We start from the raw sequence: 27498 nt of genomic DNA on the forward strand, positions 1-27498 counted from the left end.
CAGGGCAATGAGGGTTAAGTGACTTGCCCAGGGTCACACAGCTAGTAAGTGTCAAGGGTCTGAGGCCGGATTTGAACTCAGGTCCTCCTGAATCCAGGGCCGGTGCTTTATCCACTGCGCCACCTAGCTGCCCCCAAAGCCACCATAATATTAATTAGGTTTTCCCTAAGGCTCTTAGATCACTTTCTTTTTTTTTTTTTTTAATGACCTTATTTATCATCCTTATGTCCTTGGTAGCATAGGCATCATTAGGCCCATCTCCCAATGGGAGACAGTTAGGTACCAAGAGGTTCAATAACTTGTTCAGTACCTCATGGTGCATCCCAACCCCAGTGGAAGTAGAACCCAAGTCTTTTGACTCCCCACCTTTTTTTACCTGCACCATTCTATGCATTTGTGTTGGTACCTAGGTGTGTGGCTGCAGACAGTTCACTCTATTAGCTGAGCTGATAGAATGTGAGTTCTGGTTCATTTCAAAATGACACCTGGCTTTGGATTTGTCCAGTCCTGAAATTAGATGATAATTACTCCAGGCAAGCAGCTCAAGGCTGACAGAATGGCTCCTCCTCAGACTCTCATCCCCAAGGTAGATGCTCCCACACAGTCAGCTGTGTGTCAACCCCTTCCATTCTCTGCTCTCCAGTACAGAAAGGTTAGTTGAGCCAGAATCAGAGGTTATTAATAAAGGTTTGCAAAGGTCATCAGAAACAAATGGAGAAAATGTTTCAGAGGTGCTATTTCCAGTACTGAGCTGACAGCTTTTCACTGGAGCGGCTGGGTAATCAGCTGCTTCTTGACAGGAGGGAATTCCTTGGGGAGAGTGTCCACAGTGCTCTGTGAGTTTGCAAACTAATGAAACCACAAGATGCAATGACTGTTTCCTTCCTTGGGTAAGAATGCAGATTTCAGGAAGGCAAAGCTGCCTAGCTCAGCCAGTCCTGAAGTTAGCTCATCAGGGACTGTGCAGAGTTGCAGAATGAGTTGAAAAAAAAGATGAATAGGAGATCTCTTTCCCCCCTCCACTAACCACCCCCTGAAAGATAGGCCATTTGTAAATGTCTTTCTTTCTCAGTAGGGCCAGGGGATACTGCCAATTTATGAATAATTCAGATGAAGAGGAGGTAGCTTTTTAAAATTTTTCAAATGCTTTTTTGATTGGTCAGCAAAGGAATTAGGATACCATCGCTCGATCTACCAATTATTATTTTTAAACCAATTTCTTATATGGTGTGTTCTCCTCTAACCCATAGTCCTAAAAAAATTATTTTCTATCTGAATGGTGGAGGTGATATCTAGGTTGCATTTTCTAAGGGAGAAATCTACTTCCCTTTTTTATTTACACGAAGAACTCTTCTGAACATAATTTCAGCCTTCAGATTGAGGTGAGACACTCAGTACCAGAATGTTTGAGGATATCAGCAGGACTCTTGACCAAAAGTCTTAAATGATAGAATTAGTGATTTTTTGGACTTAAGGCTGGAAAGCTTAAGGTCTTCTTGTAGTTCAATAACTCATTCTCTAGGATATTTAAGTAAAGGATCCGGATCTTCCTCATCCCATGAAATAGTGGCAACAAGTTTTATCTTGTCAGGTGCTTTGAAATCTTAAGGAAGGGCAACCAAATGAGAACTTAGCCACCACAAAGGGTTAAATTTGGGATATGAGCTGCAGTACACATTGTTGGCGGTAGGTTGGAAGGTTAAAGACATACCAAAGTAGCCCAGGAGAGAAGGAGGGAAGGATGGGAAAAGATTTGCTGCTTGCAGACGAATAGGCCCCAGGGTTACAGAACCTAGAAGAGATGTGGAGAGACCTACAAGCAGGAACGTGGCAGTCCTTTGCTATATGTGTGATGTCCTTTTTTAAAGTGAAAAGATCAGTCCGCCTTGAACTGGTGAAAGGAAATAGAAGAAACTTTGCTCCTGAAACTTACCAGCCAGTCACTGTCGGATCTTTGCAAGAGGATGCGGGGTCCATTTTAATGTGTTCCTGATTTAAGAAAAAATTATAAATGCAATGAATTAGGAGTGAAAGGGTGCTTCTCTCCAAAAAAGATTCACCAAGGGAATCTTTCTTTGGTTTGCTTTCATGCTTTACCTTTTCTCTCTCTCTATTGCTATCAGAACTTGCATCCAGATTGTCCTGAAGTGAAGGATATATAATACTGACATAGGCGTCTGAACCTCATTTCCTCCCCATAAGCAAGGAGGGAAGCTTGGACTGGGAGCCTGTAGCCTGGGTTCTTAGAATATGATTCATAACCTCTGAACCTCATTTAACATATAAGGACATTAAACTAGATCAGGATTGCAAAGACAGTCCCTTCATGCTCTAACTTGGCTTTGATTACAAATTGACATCAGATGAGAACTCCTAAATTCAGCTCTTCTCTGGTTCCCTAGAATTAGCTTTTCTTGTTTGATCTAGGTGATGCAGCGCCACCTGCTGTCTCATATGTGCACTGCAAGTAGAGCCTGAGAGCATAACTAAGTTTGGTATACTTTCTCTTGTATATCCAGTAGTATCCACTTTCCTTCTGTGTCTAGTGATCTTTGTGCTGTACTGAACCATTCAGGAGGCTGGCTTCTAAGATAGAAGCAGACACTCCTCTGCTCAAGATATTTGTATTAGTCCCAAAAAAGAGATAGCTTTACTTCCTCCTTCTCAGCCAAGGAGCTCATCAAGGAGGCAGTGATACTCTAGCTTTTTTTTTTTTTTTTTAATTTATTTTATTTTTTATTTTTTTGGTGAGGCAGTTGGGGTTAAGTGACTTGCCTAGGGTCACACAGCTAGTAAGTGTTAAGTGTCTGAAGTCAGATTTGAACTCAGGTCCTCCTGACTTCAGGGCCGGTGCTCTGTCTACTGTGCCACCTAGCCACCCAGGCCTCATATCTACAGACCATCACCATTGGACACCTCTATATTCGACTTAATGCCTTGTTTCTTACACTTACTGAGGGATCTTGGCTGGAGAAAAAAAAGTTCAGATCATTGCTCAACTGTGGTTTTATTTCCTCTTTGGGCCCGGATGTTAACCTTTGGTTATTCAGTGAACTTTGGATGATTTCCTTCCAACTGCTACCAATATCAACTGAACAGATTTGTTTTAAAAAACATAAAAACTTTTACTTGGAAGAAATGTAACTGCTGCCATGTGAACAAAATCTACTGATGGGCTCATCTTTAATGAACAGGGGTGGCATGGTGGGCAGGTTCATCACAACTACAAAAGTGTGACGCTTGGGCCCAGTAAACGATCTTTATGAAGATGCTGTTACTGCTTCCTCTGCTGTTTTTGTCCTTATCACCAAAGTCTGACGTGTGAGAGAGACAGAGAGCTAAAAGTCAATGTGCACCAGACAAGGAGGGCTGTGATATTTGCTGCTGAGATCATATAAGGGTAAATTTAGAGCAAGACAGGACCTTAGGAGCCATCCTTGACCACCCTTTGGCTGAGGATACAGGGGCCCAGAGACCCTTGTAATTGATAGCACAGTGTTTAGTACAAGGGAGGTATCTAATAGATGCTTGCTGATTGATTGATTGATTACTCAGGATTCCCACAAGTATTAAATAACGAAGGTCAGATGTTCTGTTTCCAAATCTACTATTTGCTGTTTAACCCTCAGAGTTGTTTTCTAGTAGAGTTAGCAGTTCTGTAACTGACCCTTTCTATGACCTAGTGTCTATCATGAAATCTCTTAAAGGACCTCCATTTTGAAGGAGAACTGAGGAACTGAGCTCAAACCTTGTCTTTATTACTTGCTCCCTATGGGACATTGGACTTTTGTGACTCAGTATCTTCGCCTGTCAAATTAGGCCTCTTATCATAGCTCTACAACAGTTCCAATGCCAGAAATAGAGGTTCTATTCTCCTTTTAGAACTAAATTGACCTCAGTGGTCAGGGATGGTAGTTAAGAAATTAGGTAAATGAACCATAAGGAAGCAGACAGTGGCTCAGCAGCCAAGCAGGGCCATGCTTTCTTGGCCTCCTTCCCAAACATTCCCTTTTCAGTCTGTTTCCACATGGAGAAATGGTCTTCCCCTCTGACTCCTGTGAATAGTGCTGATCATGATGTGAGTGTCGGCATGCTGTGTCCTGTTCTACTTCAAAGACCAGCTGTATTTTGCCGGGGGAGGGTGGCATACTCCCCCAAACTGTATAAGCAACCTCGAGGAAATCTTTCTACAAGATCTCCTTTGTGGTTTCTTTTCCTTTTTGTCTCCACAGGTCCCTTGGAGCATGTACATTTGTCACTTCCCTTTGTCACTACCAAGAACAAAGAGGTCAATGCAACAGCCGTGCTGTGGCCCAGCCAAGTAGGGACCCTAACTTATGTGTGGTGGCATGGGAACAACACGGAGGTAAGTCACTTCTGGCTCCCCACACTGAGAAGTAGCCTCCTTTTTCTGAACCCACATCTTCCCATCTCTGCCGTGCAAACCATCTCCGGTTGACTGATAGCCCTATGTTTCATCCACTCATAGAATCAAATGAATGAATTTTTTTTTAAGCTACCAAATGTATTCCAAATTCAAGAACACAGGTTTATAGGGTATTGGTTCCCTAAGAGGACTTTGGGCCCTCCCTAGCCTAACCATCTTCTTTGAAAGATGGTTAAACAGGGGGCAGCTAGGTGGCACAGTGGATAAAGCACTGGCCTTGGATTCAGGAGTACCTGAGTTCAAATCCAGCCTCAGACACTTAACAGTTACTAGCTGTGTGACCCTGGGCAAGTCACTTAACCCTCATTGCCCCTCCAAAAAACAAAAACGAAAGATGGTGAAACAGAAGCCTGGAGAGTGATGATATCTTGCCCAAATTCACCTAAACATGTTAGAGACAGTGAATGAACTAGAAGTATTTCTTTAATATAATATTTTATCCCAAAGGTCTGATGTTTAAAATGCTGAGTAGGGAGTGGGTCTTGTTCCTTCCTTATCTCAGGACCTAACCACTTCCTCCAAAACAGAATCACCTAGTTATGGAATGTTAGAACTGGATGGGACTTTGCAGATTGTCTAGTCCCCCTTTTCTGAGATGAAGAAATTCAATGTTTGTCTAGAAAGAGGGAAGTGGTTTGCAAATGGGTAGAGACATAAGTCAGTGACAGAACCAGTATAAGAAGCTGAGGTCATTTTGTGACACCAACTGGTTTCTTCATTTGGGCTTCATTGTACATCATGGCCACCAGATGTTTGCATGCACAATACTTTCATTTTCACTTTTCCAAACTCTTTCCTCTGCCTTGTGCCCTTTGATGATCTTAACAATTCTAGGAGATAGGTTAGATAAATGTTACTGTGCTCATTATTAAAAATGAGGAAATTGAAGCCCAGAGGGTTGAAGTGAAGCTGAGCTGCTAGTTAAATAAAGAAGCATGGGGACAGCTAGGTGGCGTAGTGGATAAGGCACGGGCCCTCGATTCAGGAGGACCTGAGCTCAAATCTGGCCTCAGACACTTGACACTTACCAGCTGTGTGACCCTGGGCAAGTCACTTAACTCACATTGCCCTGCAAAAAAAATAAAGAAAGAAGCAGTATTAGAATGGTCTCCTGCCCCTTGGACTGCTGCTTTTCCTACTAGACCACACCAATTAATTAATTAATCACCTACACAAGTGATCATAGCTATTTCAATCAGGTGTACTTCTACCCAGAGGTACAGAGACAGGCATGTAATAGAGAGATTCCTAAGGAGGGGCAGAGGGTGAAAGTGAGGGCAGGGGAGACTAATTTTATCATCAAAGTAATAACCTAACAATTGTAAGTGATTTAAGGTTTACAAAACACTTTATAAGCATCATCTTATTTAATCCTCATGGGGCAGCTAGGTGGCATTGTGGATAGATTGCCTATTGTCAGGATGATCGACCTTGAATTCAAATTCAGCTTCAGACACTAGCTGAATGACCCTGGGCAAGTCACTTAGCCCTGTTTGCCTCAGTTTTCTCATCTGTAAAATGAGCTGCAGAAGGAAATGGCAAACCACTCCAGTATCTTTGTCAAGAAAACCCCAAATGGGAACACCAAGAATCAGACAAAACTGAAACAGCTGAACAACTTAATCCTCATAACATTCCAGTGTCATAAGTGGAGCTATTATAGCAATTTTATAGATGAAGAATATAAGGCCCCAAGAGACTGACTATCTCGGGGTCACACAGCTTGAAAGTTTCTGAGGTGCAATTCAAACCCAGATCTTCTTGACTCTCAAGTCTAGTGTTCTGTGTACTACTAGAAAGTAATTAGGTTCTTGGTTATATAGTCTATACAGTATATGTAGGGAGTAGAAGCATCTTCCTCTCTGGAACTTCCAAAGTGCAGCATGTTCAGTCTTGCTAACTCTGGGAACAAAGTGACTTTGTGTTAGACATCTTGATCTTTGAGCAATGTCACTTTTAATTTGGAGACATTACCCCTTAGGCTGAGTGCATCTTATGTAAATCAGGAAGCCTCTTCCCTGGAACTGAATTTCTGCTTTCACTGGAGAGGTGTCTTTGCATAGCCCCAGGGAGTAGAAAGACTTATCTCATACCTACCTAGTTATGCTTCTTTCCTGACGATGGAGGAGAGCCCATGGAAGCCTTCCCCCACTCCCCTCCACCCCCAACCTCTCTGCAGGGAGAAAAGAAAAGCACAAAGAAGGCCTACTTCTTCTCCCGGTTAAATTATGTGTGCAAATGTGGCCCATTACCTCTCACTGGTGGATGAGGAATGTATCTAGTTTGACCCTCAGAGAGAAAAGGGGATGAAAAAGTCTGGAATCTTTCTGCTATGTCATTGCAGAGTATCCTGTAGGGTTTTCCCTTCTCGAATACATACACAGGCATACATGCACACACACACACACACACACACACACACACACCCCAAAACCTTTCTCCTAATAAGCATTAATATTATCAGCACTTAGTTTTGTGCACAATTCTTCCCTCTCCTTTACATGGACTTAAATGAATTTTGATTTAAAAATTAATTAAGTGAACTCAAGGAAAAGACTGAGAAGCAATGTTTGTGTGGAGTGAGTCAAGGAAGGTCAGTAGGCTAATAATCTTTCCCTTCTGTACTCCCATGGCCAATTCTTTTGCAAGGCACCATACCAAGTGATTTTATTTCTTCTCTTTCCATTTAGTTTCCCCAATCCACTTTCCAATTAGTACCTACTTCCTTAGTCAGAATGAAGGGCAGAATTCCCAGCAGCTAACTTGTGCAAAAGTTCCCACTGGGGCCACTAAGAGGAATCTAGGACAAGCAAGGTTCCTGCTATCTAGCCAGACTTAGTTCCCTTGGATGGTCAGAAAATCTTGCACGGGACTAGAGTAACATAGAGCCTCTGGACTAGTCAGAATCTCTCTTCAATCCAAGAGAATTACTTAACAATGAGATATTGACAGATAGAGACATTCTGCAAGCCAAAGAACTGTGTCCCATTTTAATGATCCCAAATGACACTTTCTGAAAATGGTTCTCACAAGGACAGCTGGCCCAATCTGGGATTCAGAAGTCCTGAGCCTAAATTTCAGATCTGCCAAGTGGTACCTGTGTGACCTTGGGGAAGTCACTTAACTTTTCTTGTCCTCAGTTTTATCATCTGAACAATTAGGGTGCCAAATGAGGTCTAATCTAAGCTCAATTATATAAGTTCCCAGAAACTCCACATTACAGGCCTAGAGCAAAAATATTGGACAAACACTGAAAAATACCTCTCCCTATTATATCTAATTTGACATTTCTGCTAATTATGACTCCAGTTTCTTGCCTAGAGCCTGGAACTATTTTAGATGCTTAATAAAGGCTTGTTGATTGACTTATTGGTAGACCAAGTAACCACATTGATAGGAGAAAGGGAAAGAGGCAGCCTTGTCTTTCATCTCTGGGCTTCTGTTTATGTGATTATAGCCACTGATCACCCTGGAGGGAAGCAAATCATTTAAGTTTACATCAGAAGGAATGAACACCATAACAGTACAGGTCTCAGCTGGGAGTGCGATTCTGCAGGACACAAAAACCATCGCTGTGTATGGTGAGTGCCTCTTTCTTTCTTAGATGTGACAGTTGCTTCCAGCTCAAAGTGGATGGAACTGGTGTGAGTCCGCAGGGGAATGGGAATGATACTCTTAGGTGTTGCCTAGAGAAAATTGGGAAACAAAAGTACACTGAAGGATAAAGACTTAGAGCTGGAAAGAAACTTAGAGGTCATCTCTTCCAACCACCTCATTTGAAAGAGGAGAAAATTGGCATCTTCTCATAATAACATTTGTTGCAATACACTTATAATTTAAAGTAATGCTAAATTTCATCTAGAAGTTACTAAAAATAAAGACATATTTTTGTTTTGTTTTGTTTTATCCAAGTTTATGGACCCCCTAAAATTTACCCATGAAGCCTGTAGATTTCAAGATTAGAACCCCTGGCCCAAGGTGCCTATTGATACTTTGCTATGAGGACAAGAGCACACCGGGGCTTATATATCTACTGTATATCATCTTATCAGGAGAAATTCCTTGGTCCTGTGGAGAAATGACATTTTTTTTCCCCTGTAGGCTGCTTCTTTACTCTTATCTTGCCAACTTGACAGCGAGATAAAGTCCAGAAATTCATTTAGAAGTAAAATTGAACATGGTCTAAAGGCCAAAGCAGCTTTAGGAACAAGGGGATCTGGAATAGCCACATGCTTAGCACACTTTTCTCTTCAAAGGAGTTTTCTGGGAGAGAATGGGCTGTAGTCAAGCCAATACTGGTTTTCCTTCCTTCCTTCTTTCTTTTCCTTCCTTCCTTCTTTCTTTTTCTTCCTTCCTTCCTTCCTTCCTTCCTTCCTTCCTTCCTTCCTTCCTTCCTTCCTTCCTTCCTTTCTTTCTTTCTTTCTTTCGTTCTTTCGTTCTTTCCCTATTGCATAGGGAGCAAAGCATTTTTCATCAATTATTTCATTTAATACTCCCAACTCCCTTGTAAGTGTGAGGAAACCATGTTTCTTCCCATTTTAAGAATGGGAATAATGAGGCTGAGAAAGGTTAATTGACATGCTTAGTGTCACATAACTAAGTCTGAGGTAGTTTTCAAACCCAGATCTTCCTGACTCCATGTCAAACATTCTATACACTGTTGTCTCCTCCAAAAGGTTTTTATTGTCTTAAAGAGTTACCTTGAAGGTCACTAAATATTTTTCAGATTTGAAAGCTTTAAAAAAAAAAAAAGAGTTACCTTACCCAGGGTCATACAGTCAATATTTGTCAAAGGTGGGATTTGAACCCACCCAGGTCTCTCTGTTTCCAAGGCTGGCTCCCAGTTCATTATATGCTACTGTTTCTCAATGTATTTCTCCTTGTGATTTTTTTTTCTTTAAAGATTCAGTAGAGAAGTCCCCAAACAGAGAGGCTTATAGAGGCTGTATAGATCCAGTCTTGTCTATAGTTTGTTAAAGCTACTTTAAGGTTAGGGTCTAGGGCAGTGGTGCCAAATTCAAATAGAAATGGGGCCATGAAACTCTACATAAGGATCCCTGTGGGCTACATATTGATTTAAAAAACCATATATTAACATTATCTATGTCCTGTTGTATTTTTATTTATTGTGTTAAATATTTCCCAAGTACAGGTTAATTGGGTTAGGGCCACTCTGGGTAGTGTTATGGGCTGTATTCTGTGGAACATGTTTTTGACACCTCTGACTTGGAGGTTTTCATTCAGTGATAACTGAGGCCTTTTTTCAGGGACATTCTCTGTAGCCTTCCTTACCATAAGCTCAGCTTTACTCTCCCTCTGTCTGCCCTTCATCTCCCAATATCTTTTCCCCTTCTTTTCTACCATTATTGTACCAGTGGCATGTAGGGATGTTTTTTAGTTCATTTGGTGACTTGTGGCTAAACATTTTGCTGGCCTCTTGTTTAGAATCTCTGGATATTTGAGCTAGCTAGAACCTTAGAGATTGTTTTGCAAGAAGAAACTTAGCTTCAGGAACAAGAGAAAATATTGCCCAAGGTCAAACAGTGCTTTAGACACAAAGTCAAAATAAAAACCAAGTTTCATGCTTCTGAATTCAGAACTTTTCTCACTACCTCCTACTTCTTAATACTTCACTAAGGGAGGTAGCATGGTATAGTGAGAAGAGTCACTTAGAATCAGATGTCCAAGTTCAAATCTTCGTTGTACATTTTACTAACTCTGTGATATCAAGTAATTTATCAGTAAACATTTATTAAGTGCCTACTATGTGCCAGGCATTAGGATACAAGTACCAAGAATTAAACAATCCCTACTCACAATAAGCTTACATTCTCGTGTCAGACCTGGGAAAAGTAGGAAAGAAAAAAAAAACCCTTTCATGTTTGTCATCTGAAGGAAGGAATGAAGCCACATACTGGACTCTTAAAAAGGAAAAGCTGCCTTGATTTGTTTCTCACAAATTTGCTTCAGGGCACAGGTTTTCTTTTAAATTAAAAATGCAAATGTGCAGAATCCATCTCTGTGAGCAGCTGTAAGGAAAAAAAAAAAGTAATTGGTGTTTGCCCTTTTTGTTCCTCCCACAATGCTTTCCTGTTTTCAGAACAGACTTCAGTGTAATGTTTCTAATTCCCCATCCTTGCACCCTGCTGTTTAATACAGAAATTAGGGTCTCTTTTTCAACTAAAGTTCTCCCCTCCCCAATCCCTTTTCTTATCATCTATATACTTCATCAAGGCACCTTTACTCTGCAGTTTAGTAAAAGCAAGTAGGGAAGTGGGGGAGGGAAGGATAATGAGAGGAAGAAAGTAAACTGAGGTTCTGAAAGTAAAATGGGGAGTCACAGTAGGTGGCTTCTCACTGCTGGCATTTACTGAGCAACTTAATTAATATGCAGCTCATTATTCTTCTTCAGGGCTGAGGTAGTGATATTCATGTAGGTGACCAGTGGCTCATAAAATAGGCTTTGAAAAATACATCTGTGGAATAGGGTACCAAGCATAAACACAAACCTGGTAATGTGAGAGTCTCCAAAGCATGTGTTTGATAAGCCTTTAGTATTGTTACGAAATGCTTAAGTACGGTTTTATGCCTCTTGCGTGACTAATAAGGAGCCCATGTATCTGTTAGTCCTTCTGAAACTCAAACAAGTTATTTTCCACCTTTGGATTTCGGCACCAAACCTCTCTCCCTGATCCTTTAATAGCTCACTTAAGTAAGTTCTACAGTCTAAAAGTTAAACAGGGGTAAAAACACTTCTTTGGATCACTGGCCTTTCAGTCCCTGGGTATATGTATAATGTACACTCTGTTATTGTTAAGTGTGGTGGTTGATAAGGGACATAGGAACAATTTGATTCACTAAGTTCTCCTGCCATTATATCCCCAGAGGAATTCCAGTCTCTCCGCCTGTCCTTTTCTCCAAACCTGGACGACTATAACCCTGACATCCCAGAGTGGAGGCGGGACATCAGCCGAGTCATCAAAAGAGCGCTAGTTGAAGTGAGTGAAAAGGATTCTTTCTCCTGAACTAGGGATGGTCCGTCTACAACCTTGGACACATTTAGGGTGATATAATACATGTCAAGACTGAGTGCCTGGAAACTGTGGGATCACAGTCAGCAACATTACTGAACATGACCTCTGTGCAGAGCTCTGTGCTAGGCCCTATGGGAAAGGGGGATAAAAAGAAACAAACTATATGACTCCTCTCCATATCATGTGGAATTAGGGATTAGGGTTAAGAGAATCATAGAATGTCTGAGCTGAGAGCGAATTATGAAAGGATCTGGTCCATACCCTTCCCTCTGCAAATGAGGAAAATATATTCATTCTATTTCAACATACACACACATGCCCCTATGAAGAGGACTTAAAAATATTAGCAAAGCAATGCAACACAACCCTAAAATCAAAATCATAGGGAAAAGTAGACTCACCTGTGCTGGAGGCACAAAGGACAAAGAAGGAAACAAGGTTGAATCATAGGAGATTGTAGAATTTAGAAATTTAGAAATTTAGAATTTAGAAAGGCCTTTAGGGCTCCATTACAAGTTAGCTAACACAGAATAATGAAGGACAAGTCACTTCCCTTTGACTGGCCTCAGATTCCTCATCTGTAAAACAAAAAGGTTTGACCACATGATTTCAAAGGTCCCTTTAAGCTCTAAATGAGAAGTTCTAATTCTTCCAATTTTTCTAAGTCAGGTGCCAGAGCAATACTAGCAGTTATCATTGTTCACTTGTTTCTATCATATTTGACTCTTCGTGACCTCATTTGGGGTTTTATTGGCAAAGATGCTGGAGTGATTTGACATTTCCTTCTCCAGCTCATTTTATACATGAGGAAACTGAGGCAAATAGGGTTAAGTGACATGCCCAGGGCCACTCTCCTAGTAAGTGTCTGAGGCCATATTTTAATTCAGGTCTTTCCAAGTAAATGCCTGGTGCTATATTTCCTGTACCACCTAACTGCCCCAGTCCTAGCAGTAGGCCTGTTTTTCTTCACCCTGGAGTGTCTCTCATAGGTAGTTTGAAAAGGTCCTTTTCATTTGGTCATTCTTCTTCCTCACACAATCCATATTCCTGGAAAAAAGTGAAGAGCCAACCTTGAGAGACATTTGTAGGGATTCTCTGCATTAGGTCATGGTCTCTACACCAACCAACATCACCGCTGCTTCTTCCTGTTGGATAATTTAATAATATTCACTGCTTTCTAGAAGGAGATAGCATTGAGAAGACTTGGGTTCGAATTCTGACTCAGATCCTTAATAGTTTTGTGACCCTGGGTAAGTCATGTGATCTCTCTGGACCTCAGTTTCCTCATCTGTAAAATGAGGCGGTTGGACCAGGTAACGATTAAGGTCCCTTTCATCTCTATCTATGATGCTGTAATCTTCATCTCACAAAATTCCAAATACTATGTTCCAGCATACATACTCCAAGTGAGATGAAGGAATATGGGCAATTGGCAACATTTGGCAGGAGAGATACCACTCAGAACCTGGTGCCAGCTCTCGGCCCTCCCATGACATAGCCGACTTCTAATTCTCCATCTAATCAAATTAAATTTAGCAAAGATGTATTGTGCAAGGTCCTGTCCTCAAACTGAGAAAAGAACTCGGACAGTGTGAGTTGATGTGTGTGAGTGGGGAGGACAGAGAAATTAAAGGCATCATCTCCACATGCCCATAGGCAGGTATAGCTCTGCCATCAGGGATCCACTCAAGAGACAAGAGGCAGGAGCAGGTATGCCTTTACATAATGGGGGTCCAGCCATTAGGGGATGTCTTACCCTAATTCTGGTTCTCACCATGTCATGCACTCTTGACCCTATGTGAGCCATCCTGGGTATCCTGGATGTCTGCTTTCTGATACCCTTCCCTGGCAGGATGGGTCCCTCCTCACCTACTGCATCTTACCCTAGGATAGTTGGTGATCCATCCCCTTCCTTGACCCCACTCCCAGTTCACATCTGACTTGGTGGTGAATACAGCTCTCTGGTGATAATCCTTGGCTCTCCTAGGACTAGAAGGTCCCTGTAGCCCATTCCACTGGCCACTACAAGGATTAATCAAGCTGACCTGCCTTAACTCATCAGTAGCCAGCACCCTCTGCCTATTGTCCTCCATATTTATTCTCTTGCTTCCCAGAGATCAGACATTTTTCTGGGCCTCAGCTTTTCAACCAGCTATCTAGAAATCTAGAAGAGGCTTTTAATGACTCTTCTGGAGATGTGGAGTTCCACATTGTGCCAAGGTCGGTATTATTCTCCCCAGGAGTGAAGAGTTGAAGATGACCACTTATTATGGGATTTTAAAAGTCATCCTGAATTGTCTCATTCAAAAGAGCTTCTCTCAGTCAGAAGCCCACTCATAAGCATGATACCCTTGCCAGGTGAAGTTCCACCTTCTGTGGCCTTCAATATTTCACTCTAACTTTAAATGACGGGGGGATAGAAATCCATTTTGGAGGTAATTTCTTCATTTGAATCCTGGATGAAGTCAACTATAGTTCAACAACATTCCACAAACATGTTTTATGTAACTATAATACAGAGGCAAAAATAAGTCATTCCTGCTCCCATGGAGCACAGATTCTACCGCTAGAAAGCTCTTTATTATGAAGCAGGATCTATGAAAAGCTTTTCTTGTCCACAGGATATGCTAAATAGAAATTATTAAAAGGGAGCCCTACTTATGAAATGCCCTCATAACACAAGCCTGGAGAACAGACTTCTAGTAAAGCTTCCAGGGCCTTAGGGAGAAATACATTCGCTCCCCATAACTTCGAGCCCTTTTGCAGTAAGACTTGTTTGTTTGTTTGTTTGTTTGAACAGACAGTATTCCTTACACTGGTTTTCCTTGACTTTAATGGAGTCTCTGTGTCTTCTCCCACCAGGCCACAGGTGTTTCAAGCCAACACATATTGGTGGCAGTGCTTCCAGGCTTACCCACAGCTGCTGAACTCTTTGTCTTGCCCTATCAGGATGCTGCAGGAGAAAACAAAAGGTCATCAGAGGACCTGGAGCAAGTGAGTGTCCCTGGGGAAGAACTAGAGCTTCTCCCTATGATCTAAAGCACAACTTCTAAGAGCATCCAAACCTCCCATCAGCCATCTGACTAGATGCAAAAGCAGCACCTGTCTCCTTGTATCTGAAGGGTTGTCATTTATAGGAAGGTTTCAGTTCGTTTTATTTGGCCTCAAAGGACAAAGCAGGAACAATGAGTACAAGTTGCAAAGAGACACATTTAAGCTTGATGTGGGGCTGGGGGCTGGGGTATAGGGGGAACTTCCTAGCAGTTAGAGCTATTCAGTTAGAACTGTTTAAAAGTTAAAAGTTGTCTTTTGGGGTGGGGTCGTCCCCCTCAGTGATCTTTGGGCAGAGGCTAGACAACCATTTGTCTGGTTATACTATACTGGGCATTCCTTTTGTGTACGGATTGAGTAGATCACCTTGCCCTTTCTGACTCTCAAGTTCTATGATGGCACCTGGATTTCATTGGCATGGATGTATTTTCCAGATTTGCCAGTTGCAAATCCTTCCTGCCTTCTAATACTGTGAAATAAATGAGATTGAAATGTTTTGGACCCTTTGAAAGGATATGAAAACTCTTTGAAAAGATAAACATCCTATAGAAATGCATTTTCAATGAAGTTCAACAGACTGAAAAACTGTTATGTGCAGAAACTTTGGTAGGAGATACTGGCTGAAGTGCTAGTGACTGGTTTGCTCAGTATTCTCAGCATAGGCTTCTGAGAGTATTTTGAAAGTGTATTTATTATCATGAAAACTGAATTGGATTTCATCCTGGACTATTACCTCCTAGAGTAACAGAACCTTGGGTTCTGTCTCTATTCACTCATCCCTCTCCAAATCAGAAAACTTACTATCACCATGTTAGGGATTGTACTTTGTTACTAGGCAGAGTGGTTAATCTGGTGTCCCTATGGAAATGATACTTAAGTCAAGATTATTGAAGTCTAAGAAGGCAATGGAATAAAAAGTGGATTCCTACCGACTACTAGGTACATGCTGGCTTCCTCCTCTACCCCTTCTCCATAGATTTAGGGGGATACTCAGGGCTTACCTTTGATTCAACCTATTATGTAGTACCATGATCTTTAGTTTTATAAAATAGTTTAAAAATATCATATAACAGCCTTTTCATCAAAAATAAAATTAAATTAAAATAGCTCCCTCCCCAAATCCAACAAGTTATGTGATGCTTTTTTTTCTTGAACCCTCTCAATCACTCGATAGACTTTTTTTTTCTTGATTCCACCAGTGATTTCATTGGTATTAGCAACTCCCAGTGAGGAAATCCCTTCTACCAATGCAGATCATCACCTATTCTATAAAGTGTAGGTTTAGAGAAATCCCTTGTGGGGGCACTGAGAGGTGAAGGGCATGGCTGGGCCATTAACTGCAAGTCAAAGGTAGGACTGGGAGACCAGCAATACTCTTTTCACCCCCTGCACACTTTGCTGCCTGCCATTGATAAACTTTTCATCTTTATATTTTTCTACCTAAGTAATGTTATACCCTCCTTCCTTTGTAAATTTGAAGTATAGTCATTCTGTAATCCTCCAGGTTTCCATCTACCAGTGCTCACCTCTGACCCTCAGCTTCAGTTAGGGTCTACAAATGATTATAGATACCTATAATTTAGTGGGCCATGGGGTGGGCCATTCCTTAGGCTATATAACTGAATGAAGCAGGGACCTTTGGGTCCACAGGACTCCAACTGTTCTGTCTCTGGGCATTTTATTGTAGATCTTACTTAGATGAAATGATAATCTTCCAAGATATAGAAATGATTTGAACTTTATATCTAGCTATTTCCCTTCACCTGCATACTTTTGTTTCCCTGTTTTTTTCCCTTCTTTTTCTGGTTCTACAGAGTTTGATTAAAATTTCTTGAAAGGTGGGGAAGAGAAAAAACACAGGTATCTATAAAAAAAACAAACTACAGGTATCTATTTCTCGTTAGGGTAGTTCATAGTGTCTTTGATAGTATCTCTGTCTCTTTTTTGTCTCTGCCATTCTTCCCCTCTCTGGCTTCTGCCTTCATCTTGTTCCATCCTCAGCCCTGTCTTCCACTCTCAGCTATCTAGGTGGTTGCTATTTGCCCTCTAGTGGTAGTGTCATAAATCATCTTTGCACCATTTGAGCCAAATTTCATAAAACATCTGTTTTATTTGGAGATTTGAGTTCAGCCCAATGGCACAAGTGTCCACAATGGCCTTCAGTATTTTGTACATGATTCAAAAAGCCTTTTTCTTTTGTTTCTCATGCCTTTTCTTGTATTTGTCCAGCTCAGTATCTAACATATGGTAGGTGTTTAATAAATGGTTATTAATTGAAATGTTAGAAGAGATTTCAGTTCTCACAGAGTTGAATGTGTGCTTATGGAGTTGGAGACAGTAATAGAATCTTAGAGCAAGAATTCTTAACCCCTAAAGGATCTATGGATAGATTTCAGGGAGTCTATAAACATGAATGGGGAAAGTTACATTTTTATTTCAGTATAAATGTTTTCCTTTGTAACCTTATATATTTTATTTTGTTTATCTAAAAATATTTTTCTGAGAATCTGTCCATAAGCTTTACCAGACTTCCGAAGGAGTTTATGACCTCCTAATGATTAAGAACCCCTATATTAAACTTCTACATTTAAAAATCGAAAAAATATGTAGGCTATGCAGTCTTACCCCCCTTATTTTATAGATGAAGAAATTGATGCGAAGAGAGATTAAGTGATATGCTCAGGATCAAATGGGAGTAAATGATAGAGCTGGGCTTTGAACCTAAGTCATCTGACTGACTTTTTTTTTTTAAGTCATCTGACTTTAAATCTGCCACTATTTGCCTTGTGCCACATTGGAAATATCTTAGAACTAATCTAACCAAACTTCTCATCCAATGCAGGAATTTTATCCCTATAGGGTCCATAACAGGTGAGCATCTAGCTACTGCTTAAACACCTTTAATAGTGGGTAACTCATTATCTTGTGGCAGCCTATATAATGTTGGGACATCTCTTAATTCTTAGGAAGACCCTCTTGTATTCAGCTGAATCTATTTTCATGTAATTTTACATGATCCTACTTTTGCCCAGACAGTTATACAGCAGAGGTACAACTAGAACTCAGATCTTCTTGACTGACACTAGCTAGCAATCCACTTTTCCACACTGGCTCTCTTACATGCATATGTAAGATATATTTTATGTGTGTGTATGTATATGTGAGAGGGAGGAAGATGAGTATATTTCAAAAGTAGCATGGCATTTAGATATACACACGAATACACACAGATTTTAGATAGGGATGCAATGACAGGACATTGTGCCCTTGGATCTTGGATCTAATCAGAGTAAGCATCATAGCCAAATGCTAAATCCAAAATGGTAGATATGGACATTGGAAACATGGGCAGTGTCTTGTATTATCCATATTGAGGGCACAATCATTCCTTTGTATCTGAGGCAATGGATCCAAATTGATAGAACGAGTCACATTTGAGCTGTCTTGTGCTAAGAGCTACCCCATGGAATGTAAAAACTGGCAGGGAACTTAGGGATCGCCAAGACAACTCCTTTCGCTAGAGGCCTTGGCTAGTCCTTTCAGCTGCTGGTGGCTTTCTTTCTGAGATTACCTTCTCTCTGCTCTACATATTTCTCATGTATGCTTAGTTATTTGCCTACCATCTATGGAATTGGAACATAAATTCCTTGAAGGAAGGGGCTATTTTTGTCTTTCTTTGTACCCCCAGCACTTCCCAAAGTGCTAGATACCTAGTAAACACTTAATAAGAGTTTATTTATTAACTCATTCATTTTTTAGATAAGGAAAATGAAGCCCAGACTGGGGAAAGTGACTTCTCAAATTTCAAAGAAAGACTTAATAAAGATAATGTACCCTAGAAGATAGAATACTAGTTTGGAGTCAGAAAGACCCGATTTCAGATCCTACCTCTGACATTTACTTGCTGTGTGAAGGTGAGTAGCTACATGGGGCAGCAGAGAGAGCACTAGGCCTGGCATTTAGGAAGACCTGAGTTCAAATCCAGCCTCAGGTACTTACTAATTGTGTAAACCTTCACAAATTCCTTTATATCTGCCTGACTCAGTTTCTCCATCTGTAAAATAAGGAGAATAGCACCTATCCCCCAGGATTGTTGTGCTTTTATTGGAAAGTACTTTGCAAACCTTGAAGTGCTATATAAACACCAGCTATTATTTTTAACTCCTCTGTTCTTCGGTTTCCTCATATATAAAATGGGAACAATATAACTTGTAGCACCTACCTCACAAGTTTATTTTGAGGTTTCAATGAAATAATGTGTCAACCATTTTGCTAACTATAATGTTCAATGTAAATATGGCTATTATGATTTAACTGCTGATCCGAGACTAGAACACCAATCTCTTATCTCTAAGTAGAGATGCCTTCTTTCCATACCATATTCCTTAAACAGAAGGAAAAACCTTCTTAGATTCCAACTTTTAAAAAAAAAACTTAATATGTGAACCAGAAGGGATCAATATTTTTATAGGAAAGAACAAACAGCAAGGAGAAGTCAAATGGATTTTACATACACAGACATAAACAATAGAAAAAAAAACAAAACCCAGCAACCTATCACTAATGTCCTTCTTTAGTTTTGAGACAGGACTTAGGCAAGGCTCACCTCTACCCATTTTCCATGAACCTGGCCCTTTGCTTGTGAAGGGTTCTTATCTGTACAGGATTCTAGCCTTTAGTTAAGGAAAGCGATGGACTCTCACCCAGCCAGCCCCTCTGAAAGTGAGGGCTGAACTTGCAGGCCATGGCTGTCTGAGCTTCTCCATCCACTGTTCCCATGGAAGCAGGGGAGATGGCTTGAATCGGAGCTATCTTATCTGTGAAATAAATTGAAAATTTCTCACAGCGAGAAGCACTTGACCCTGTTACTAAGCTGAGGCGGGCTGGGTTAATCAAAAGACCCACTGTCTGGAATGGTTCCACCAGTCTTCATTTTATAGATACTGGACTAGCCAGAAAGGACTCTCTCCCTCAGGTCAGGGTGGGGCATAGAGAATATATTCCTCTAGAGGCAGTTGCTCAGGTATTAGAGTAAACCTCCTTCTCCCTCCCCCTGTCTTCCCATCCATCCCTTGTAGATGGGCTTACTTTCTTCCCACTACTTTCATTGATGGCAAGTTCCCTTGTCATCTGGGAATCCTAAAAGGGGGAAAAGATGAAGGAATAGTAGAAAGCCTTGTTCTGTGGAGAAACAAAATTTGAAATACCATCCCGGTGAGGTATTGATTCTCAGTAAAAGGTCCTTAATGAACTAAATAAGGAAGACCATTTTCTTAGGATATAACATCCACACAAACAAACAAACCAAAAAACAAATAAAGAAATAAAGAATCCCTTCATCATGTTGATATTACTATACTCATTCATCTGTACATAAAAATGTCAAACTATAGGGAAGGGAAATGGCCCTAACTTACCTCTTTACATTCTAGGACTTTTTTATTTTACAAACACATGCATGCACACGCACTTACACATTGTCCCCTATGGAACTGATTGTCAAAGTAGAAGCACTGGACCATAGCAATCTCATAGATAAGTTTCTCTGTAGAAGACAATTAGTACCAGAAGTGCTTCTGGGGATTGGGGTAAGGGTCTAGGGTTTCATTGGAATGTGTAAGAATGTACCCTATGGGGGCAGCTAGGTGGCACAGTGGTTAAAGCACTGGCCTTGGATTCAGGAGGACTTGAGTTCAAATCCAGCCTGAGACACTTGACATTTAACTAGCTGTGTGACCCTGGGCAAGTCACTTAACCCTCATTGCCCTGGAAAACAAAACAAAACAAAACAAAACAAAAAAGAATGTACCCTATGGCCAAAGAGGGTAGGTAGCTGGGAAGGGAACAGAACTCTGTAATTTGTGATAGGGACAGTTGATTCATTTTTCTCAATCAGCTCAATTTCATGGTTTAAAGTAGGATGTGCCATCATGGAATCTTTCCTGAGGGATGCTAATAAACTTGATTTCTTTGCACTAAGAAAGAGTGCTCAAGCTAGGAGAAGCTTACATCAAACAAAGCTAGCATTCTTGTGCCTTGGGTCAGATGGGAAAAAGGTATTTCATGAACCAAAAGTATGGTCTATACCTTCCTTTTGAATGGGGATTGGGAAGTATTAAAACTGGCACGCTGGGGCAGCTAGGTGGCACAGGGAATAAAGCACAGGCCCTGGAGTCAGGAGGACCTGAGTTCAAATCCAGAATCAGACCCTTGACACTAACTATCTGTGTGACCCTGGGCAAGTCACTTAACCCTCACTGCCCTGCAAAACAAAAACAAAAACAAAAACAAACAAACAAAAAAACCCTTGCATGCCAACTTCAGCTGAAATGATTCAACTCAAAAATTCAGAACCATAGCATCTCAGAATAGAAAGAGGCCTCAGAGATAACTTAACCTAAATCATGCCAGAGTTACAAGTCCTCTTGATACATGCTCTGCAAGTGATCAGTCATCTAGCCTTTGCTTTAAGACCCTCTGAGGCAGCTAGGTAGTAAAATGGATAGAGTCTAGAGGGATAAGTTGTTAAGTTGTTTCAGTTGTGTACGACCCTTTATAGCACTGTTTGGGGTTTTCTCTCTCTCTTTTTTTTTTTTCGGTGAGGCAATTGGGGTTAAATTACTTGCCCAGGGTCACACAGCTAGTAAGTGTCAAGTGTCTGAGGCTGGATTTGAACTCAGGTCCTCCTGACTCCAGGGCCAGTGCTCTATCAACTGTACTACCTAGCTGTCCCATGGAGTTTTCTTGGCAAAATTAGTTGGGTAGTTTGCCATTTCCTTCTCCAGCTCATTTTACATATAAGGAAACTCACCCAGACAGAGGTTAAGGGGCTTGTTTAGAGTCACACAATTAATAAGTATCAGAGGCCAGATTTGTTTTTGGTTTTGTTTTGTTTTTGTGAGGCAATTGGGGTTAAATGATTTGCCCAGGGTCACACAGCTACTAAGTGTTAAGTGTCTGAGGCCAGATTTGAACTCCAGTACTCCTGAATCCAGGGCCAGTGCTCTATCCACTGTGCCACCTAGCTGCCCCTAAAGGCCAGATTTGAATTTCCATCTTCCTGAATACAGGCTAGGCACTCTATCCACTGTGCAATCTAGCTGCCCTGGAGTGTGAAAACCTGAGTTCAAATCCAGCTTCAGACACTTACTAGCTGTGTGACCCGAAACAAGCCCCATAACCTCTGTCTGGGTCAGTTTCCTTATAGGTAAAATAGGATAATAATAGCACCTACTTTCCAGGATTGTTGTGAGGGTCAAAGAAGATAAATAAAACACTTACTACAGTGCCCAGTACATAGTAGATATTGAATAAATGCTTCTTTCTTCCCTCCCTCCCTCCCTCTTTCCCCTGCCTTTCTGCCTTTTCTTTTTCTTCTTTCTCTAATGAATGAAAACTCACCAAAGGTCCTCTGACGATGCCAATCGCCAGGAAGGTTTTCCTTACATCTAACCTCAGATGGAATCTTCACATCTTCCATCTATTGATCCTAGTTCTGTCTTCACAATCCGAAGCTGAACAAGCCAAATCCCTCTCCTCTGTGATAGCACTTCAAAAATCCTTCAACGTAGTTACCATTCCCTCCATGGCCTATAGTTGAGGATTGTTTTCTTTTCTTTTTTTTTTTTTTTAGTGAGGCATTTGGGGTTAAGTGACTTGCCCAGGGTCATACAGCTAGTAAGTGTTAAGTGTCTGATGCCGGATTTGAACTCAGGTACTCCTGACTCCAGGGCCCTTGCTCTATCCACTGTGCCACCTAGCTGCCCCTAGGATTGTTTTCTAAACAACAGAGAGAGGCTTCCAGGCTGGAGAAATGGCTGAATTGGGCACCATCCCCTAATCTCTGATCCTTTCTAGCTATGGCACCTGAACTCTGGGAGCCTCAGTTCCTTCAGATATAAAATGAGGACAATACTATTCACAAGTTCGGCTTTTCAGAATTGTTGTAAAGAATGTGTTCTGTAAACTGTAAAACAATATATAAATGAGAGAATTACCACCTTACTTTCCCTCTGTAACCCATGATGACACTATCATACAGGATTTTATCTAAACATTTGGGGAATCTTTGAACCTGTGTGCTCTCTTTGGGAGAGTGACTTCCCTTCATTCTAATATACCCCTAGGGATAGGGTCTGGATATGTGATTTCATTCATCTGTGGAACTCCCCTTTGAGAAAATACCTTCTACCAAACCAGATCATCACCTTCTAATGTTAGAGACTTGCCCAGAACCCTGAGGCTAAATAAATTGTCCAAGGTCACTCAGCCAATAAGTTTCAGAACTTGAATCCAAGTCGTGATGGTTGTGAAGCCAGATCTCTATCCACTACTCCAAGCTACCTCTTAACTCTCCACACTGCTTGCATTTTTGTAGCTATTGATTCTTTTCCTTTCCCCTCCATACAGAAGAGATCTACCTTTTAAAATCTGTATATATAGAATACCCACCTTTCTATTCAGGCATCCCATATGAGAATAAGTATAGGGATTAAACTACTGAGTCCCCTCTTTCTTTCCAAAATGACATTTTTCAAGGGAGACACAACCGCTTACTATAGGTAGCTCTGAATCTCTGTGAAAATTCTGTGAAATAGGTATTGGGCCAACATTAACATGTTTCTTTCGTGGAGATTACTTAGCCACAAGGGGAGGGAAGGCAGGCAGTGTGACAGAGGAGCAGAGAAGCAATGATCAATAGGGAGGATTAATGAGCTCTGCCAAGACAAGAAATCCTGCACAGTATAGGACAGGAAGTTTGGAGGGGAAGAAGTAGAGCTCTCCCCCCTTCTGCGGGTTCAATTCAAGGCTCAGCTTCTTTCCTTAGAGCCTCTGGTGACGATGCCTCCTGGCCTTCCTGCCTGACACATTGCTAAATATTTCCATCCATGGGTTTTTAATCTCACCTTTTTTCCCCCCATGACTACTTGCAGGGACCCTGAGAATTGCTTTGAACCAAATAATGGTCTTTTAAGTGAGTGTCTCCAAGCAGCTCACAAATAGAATTGTAGAATTGCTATGCATCACCCATCTCCGTGCCTCACAGGCCTCAACTGAGATGAGGATGGTTGGGTAAGCAGTATCACCACGCAGATGGCAGAGAGCTGAGCAAAATGCCATTTTCTTACCTATTTGCTACTCAGCACACTCCCCAGCTTTCATTTAGCTCTAACCCTCTAGCTCTACCACCTCAAAAAAGCGGTTTAGTTGGAAGACCCTGGCGGGGGGTGGGGGGAGGGGAAGCTAATGGAGGCCAGGAGCAAAAGGCCTAGTAGCCTTAATAGAGGTTTTACATGAAGCCACTTTGTGTTGTACTCTCTCTAGAAATCCACATATTAACCAAGGAACTGAGGAAAAGAAATGCCCCAACTCAAGGAAACAGGGAAGAGCAGAGACTCAACAGGAGCTCAGTTGACCAGAAGGTCCACAGAAACCAAGAAATCCCACAATGGGAGGGATAGATGATTGCTAAAATGGCAACAGAAAAGCAGAAGTTAGAAAACTATTAGAAAACCAGACCAAAAGCAAACAAAGCCCGGAAGTAGTAGTTACAAGCTGTCATTTGAGGGGGATTAGAGTTTCTACTCTGGTCCCTTTGAGAAAGAGCTGAGATGTGGTTCTCATGCTTAATGATGCTTCCTAAAGGCAACACCATATGGGAACTCTGGCTTCTAGCAGACAATCAGAAGGCCCAGGTTCTAGCCCCGATTCTGCTCGTCAGCAAGGTTTTTGTTTGTTTTGTTTTTTGGGGGGAGGGGGTATGCAATGAGGGTTAAGTGGCTTGCCCAGGGTCACACAGCTAGTAAGTGTCAAGTGTCTGAGGCTGAATTTGAACTCAGGTCCTCCTGAATCCAGGGCCAATGCTCTATCCACTGTACCACCTAGTTGCCCCCAACAAGTTTTTTGTTTGTTTGTTTTTCATAACCTTTCTTTGCCTTGATTTGTTCAAATTTAAAATGGAGTCATCCTATTTATTCTAATGGAACCAGCTAGGTGGCACAGTGGTTAGAGTGCCAGACTTGAAGTCAGGAAAACCTGAATTCAAATGAGGCCTCCAGTCGCTGTGTGACCCTGACCAAGTCACTTAACTCTATCTGCCTCAGTTTCTTCATCTCTAAAATGAACTGGAGAAGGAAATGGCAAACCACTCCAGTATCTTTCCCAAGAACTTCCCCAAACTACCACCCCCCCCCCCCCAAAGGAATCACAGAGTCAGATATCATTGAAATGACTGAACAACAACCACCATATACCCTCATCTGAGAAAAGGGACTAGTGGTACCATCAACTCTTAGAGCTCCTTAGAGGAATAAACGTTCCAATGATTTGGAAAAACCTTACTAGAGGAAAGTGTTCAATATCTGATGATTTTGAGAGGTCCACATCTAGCAGCAAGCCCTGATTTGATAAATGCGTGCTCACTAAATGCCTCCCCTGACTGGTGGAGAAGCCGCTTACAATGCTGTATCCAAACCTCCAAGGAACATGTGATCCGTGTCCCTTTGAGTGATGAGGCAGAGTTCTGATGGAGGTTATCATTGTGCGGAGTGTAGATTTCCTTTAGTTTTTTCCTTATGAGTGACTCCTTTTCAACAGACTCTGTTTTGCAATGCTTGTTCTTTGATGTAAGTTAAATACATGAAAAATGCTTTCCTGTTCCCAGGTTATTTTTTGCATATCGTACTTAATTTTGCAAATCATGCTGATAAATCCAGTGAAGCCTTGTTACAACCCACAGCAAATCCGGAAAGATAATTACTTTCACAGGGGACACTCCTGGAGACTCTAAATTAGAAGTATGTGATTCTGATAAACTTAATTTTCTGGCTTAGTTATTTATATCTCTCACTGGAAGAAAATACATTCTCAGAATGAAGTGAGTGAGTATCATTTGAACTGGTTGGACTTGGGAAGCATGTTGGCTAATTCATTTGTTCATTTTATAAGTTATGAGGAAGTACCAACTGTGCATTAGCATTATATTAAACACCGCAGTGAATATAGAATATAGTGAATATACAACAAAACCAGGCAGCTAGGTGTCTCAGTGGATAGAGCACTTGCTGGATCTTGGGTCAGGAAGATCTGAGTTCAAATCCAGCATCAGACATTTATTAATTGTGTGTCCCTGGGCAAGTCACAACCTCCATTTGCATTAATCCACTGTAGAAGCAAATGGCAAAGCACTCCAGCCAAGTAAACCCCAAATGGGGTCATGAAGAGTAAGACTCAACTAAATGACTGAACAACAAGGAGACCAGGTCTCTGCCATCCTAGAACTTTCGCATGCTAATGGGGGTGGGGTTCAAACACCAGCATAGAATTGTCAAGGAGTAAGTGCTCCTACTTAGAGCAAGGAGCCCCTGCTTGGCACAAAGGAAAGCTAGCTGAAGAGCTACTCGTGGTGCTATATCTGGGTAAACCACCAGATGGTGCCACAAAACCTGAGCTACCCTGGAGTAACTGGGCTGGCATTAGAAGTGCCTTGGCACTGTTTCAGTACTGGATCCAATTTTACTCTCTCTGCACATGCGTAGATAGGACTTGGTTTTTCTGCTTTTAGCGCCTCCCCAGGCTATTATCTAGGGTAGCATTTAATTCCATCAAAATCCATAATGTGCTTGGATCATATTGCCCCCATTCCCACATGACCTTAATCTCTTTTCCAACTTAGTGAGACCCACAAAGATTGCTTACTCATCTATAGTTTAGAGTGCATTTGCTGAATAAAATAAAAAGTCACAGAAAGTATTAAAAAATGCTGGCTGCATGAGTGAGTAAGCCACAGCTGCTTTTCTCTCAATTTGAACTTCCTTCTTTCTACCCTTCTCCTATATTCTGCTTCTTACTGTTGTCACGGAGATGATTAAACCTGAAAAGTGGTGCAAAATCTCATAGTCATAAGATGTGGGAGAAAGGCAATCATGTCTCATCACTACCTTGTTTACCTAATAAACAGTAGCTAGTTGGCACTCTGGACCTGTAGTCAGTAAGACCTGAGTTCAAATCCGGCCTCAAAGAATTATTAGCTGGGTGACCCTGGACAAGTTATTTAACCTCTGTTTACCTCAGTTTCCTCTACTATAAAATGGGAGTTAAAATAGCTCCTACTTCCCTGATTGGGAGGATCAAATGTGAGGATCACATGAGATAATACTCTTTGTTTTGTTTTGTTTTTGTTGGGTTTTTGTTTGTTTGTTTGTTTTGCATTGCAATGAGGGTTAAGTGACTTGCCCAGGGTCACACAGCTAGTAAGTGTCAAGTCAAGTGTCTGAGTTCAGATATGAACTCAGGTCCTCCTGAATCCAGAGCCAGTGCTTTATCCACTGTGCCACCTAGCTGCCCTGAGATAATACTTTTAAAGTGCTTACCCTGCTGCCTGGTTCATAGCAGGCTCTGTATAAAGACTAATTCCTATTTCTTTCCACCTATATCATTACATGCCCTGTCATGATCATCTATTCTAGCAATGTCTCAGTTCAGGGTATTTGAATCTTGGTTGATTTTAGGGTATCATTTCAAGGGATGTAAAGACAGACTGACACCCAAGATCAGCTAAGAAAACATTAAGAATTCACCAAGACATAAACATCATCCCAAGGTGAATGATGGCCAGAAAGCATCTAATCAGATTTAATTAGCATTTACAAATGAGACTGACTCGACTGAAATGAATAACATGGAGAAGACAGCCTGAAATTGATGGGAAAGTGTTTTCCCTGACAGCTTTGGAGAAGTCCCTGAGAAGCAAAAACATATCTGAATCAAATTAGATTATGTTTTGTACTTAAAACCCAGTGCACATGTTTTAATCTTGCCTTTGAAAATGTGACATGAACTGTTATTTATTAAACTTGTTATATCACCTCAGCCTTGCTGGCATATATTTTGTGACCATGAATATTATCTTTAATGCATTAGCTATATGTGTTGGGACAAAACAGGACCATAGCTAATACTCATAAA

The 27498-nt window shown here is 41.2% G+C and overlaps 1 protein-coding gene across 6 annotated transcripts in view; it reads left to right on the forward strand.

Annotated features, from left to right (window-relative positions):
- Positions 1-27498, forward strand: part of SORCS1 (sortilin related VPS10 domain containing receptor 1) — a 766642-nt gene that overhangs the window by 712520 nt on the left and 26624 nt on the right. For all 6 annotated transcript variants that reach the window (XM_043988103.1, XM_043988104.1, XM_043988101.1 and 3 more), the window contains exons 20-23: positions 4233-4366; positions 7905-8028; positions 11333-11445; positions 14344-14475. In XM_043988103.1, the coding sequence (XP_043844038.1) occupies positions 4233-4366; positions 7905-8028; positions 11333-11445; positions 14344-14475 (503 nt within the window). The remainder of the gene's footprint in view (positions 1-4232; positions 4367-7904; positions 8029-11332; positions 11446-14343; positions 14476-27498) is intronic.

The sequence above is a fragment of the Dromiciops gliroides genome, chromosome 2 (assembly GCF_019393635.1).
Source record: "Dromiciops gliroides isolate mDroGli1 chromosome 2, mDroGli1.pri, whole genome shotgun sequence".
NCBI lineage: Eukaryota > Metazoa > Chordata > Mammalia > Microbiotheria > Microbiotheriidae > Dromiciops > Dromiciops gliroides.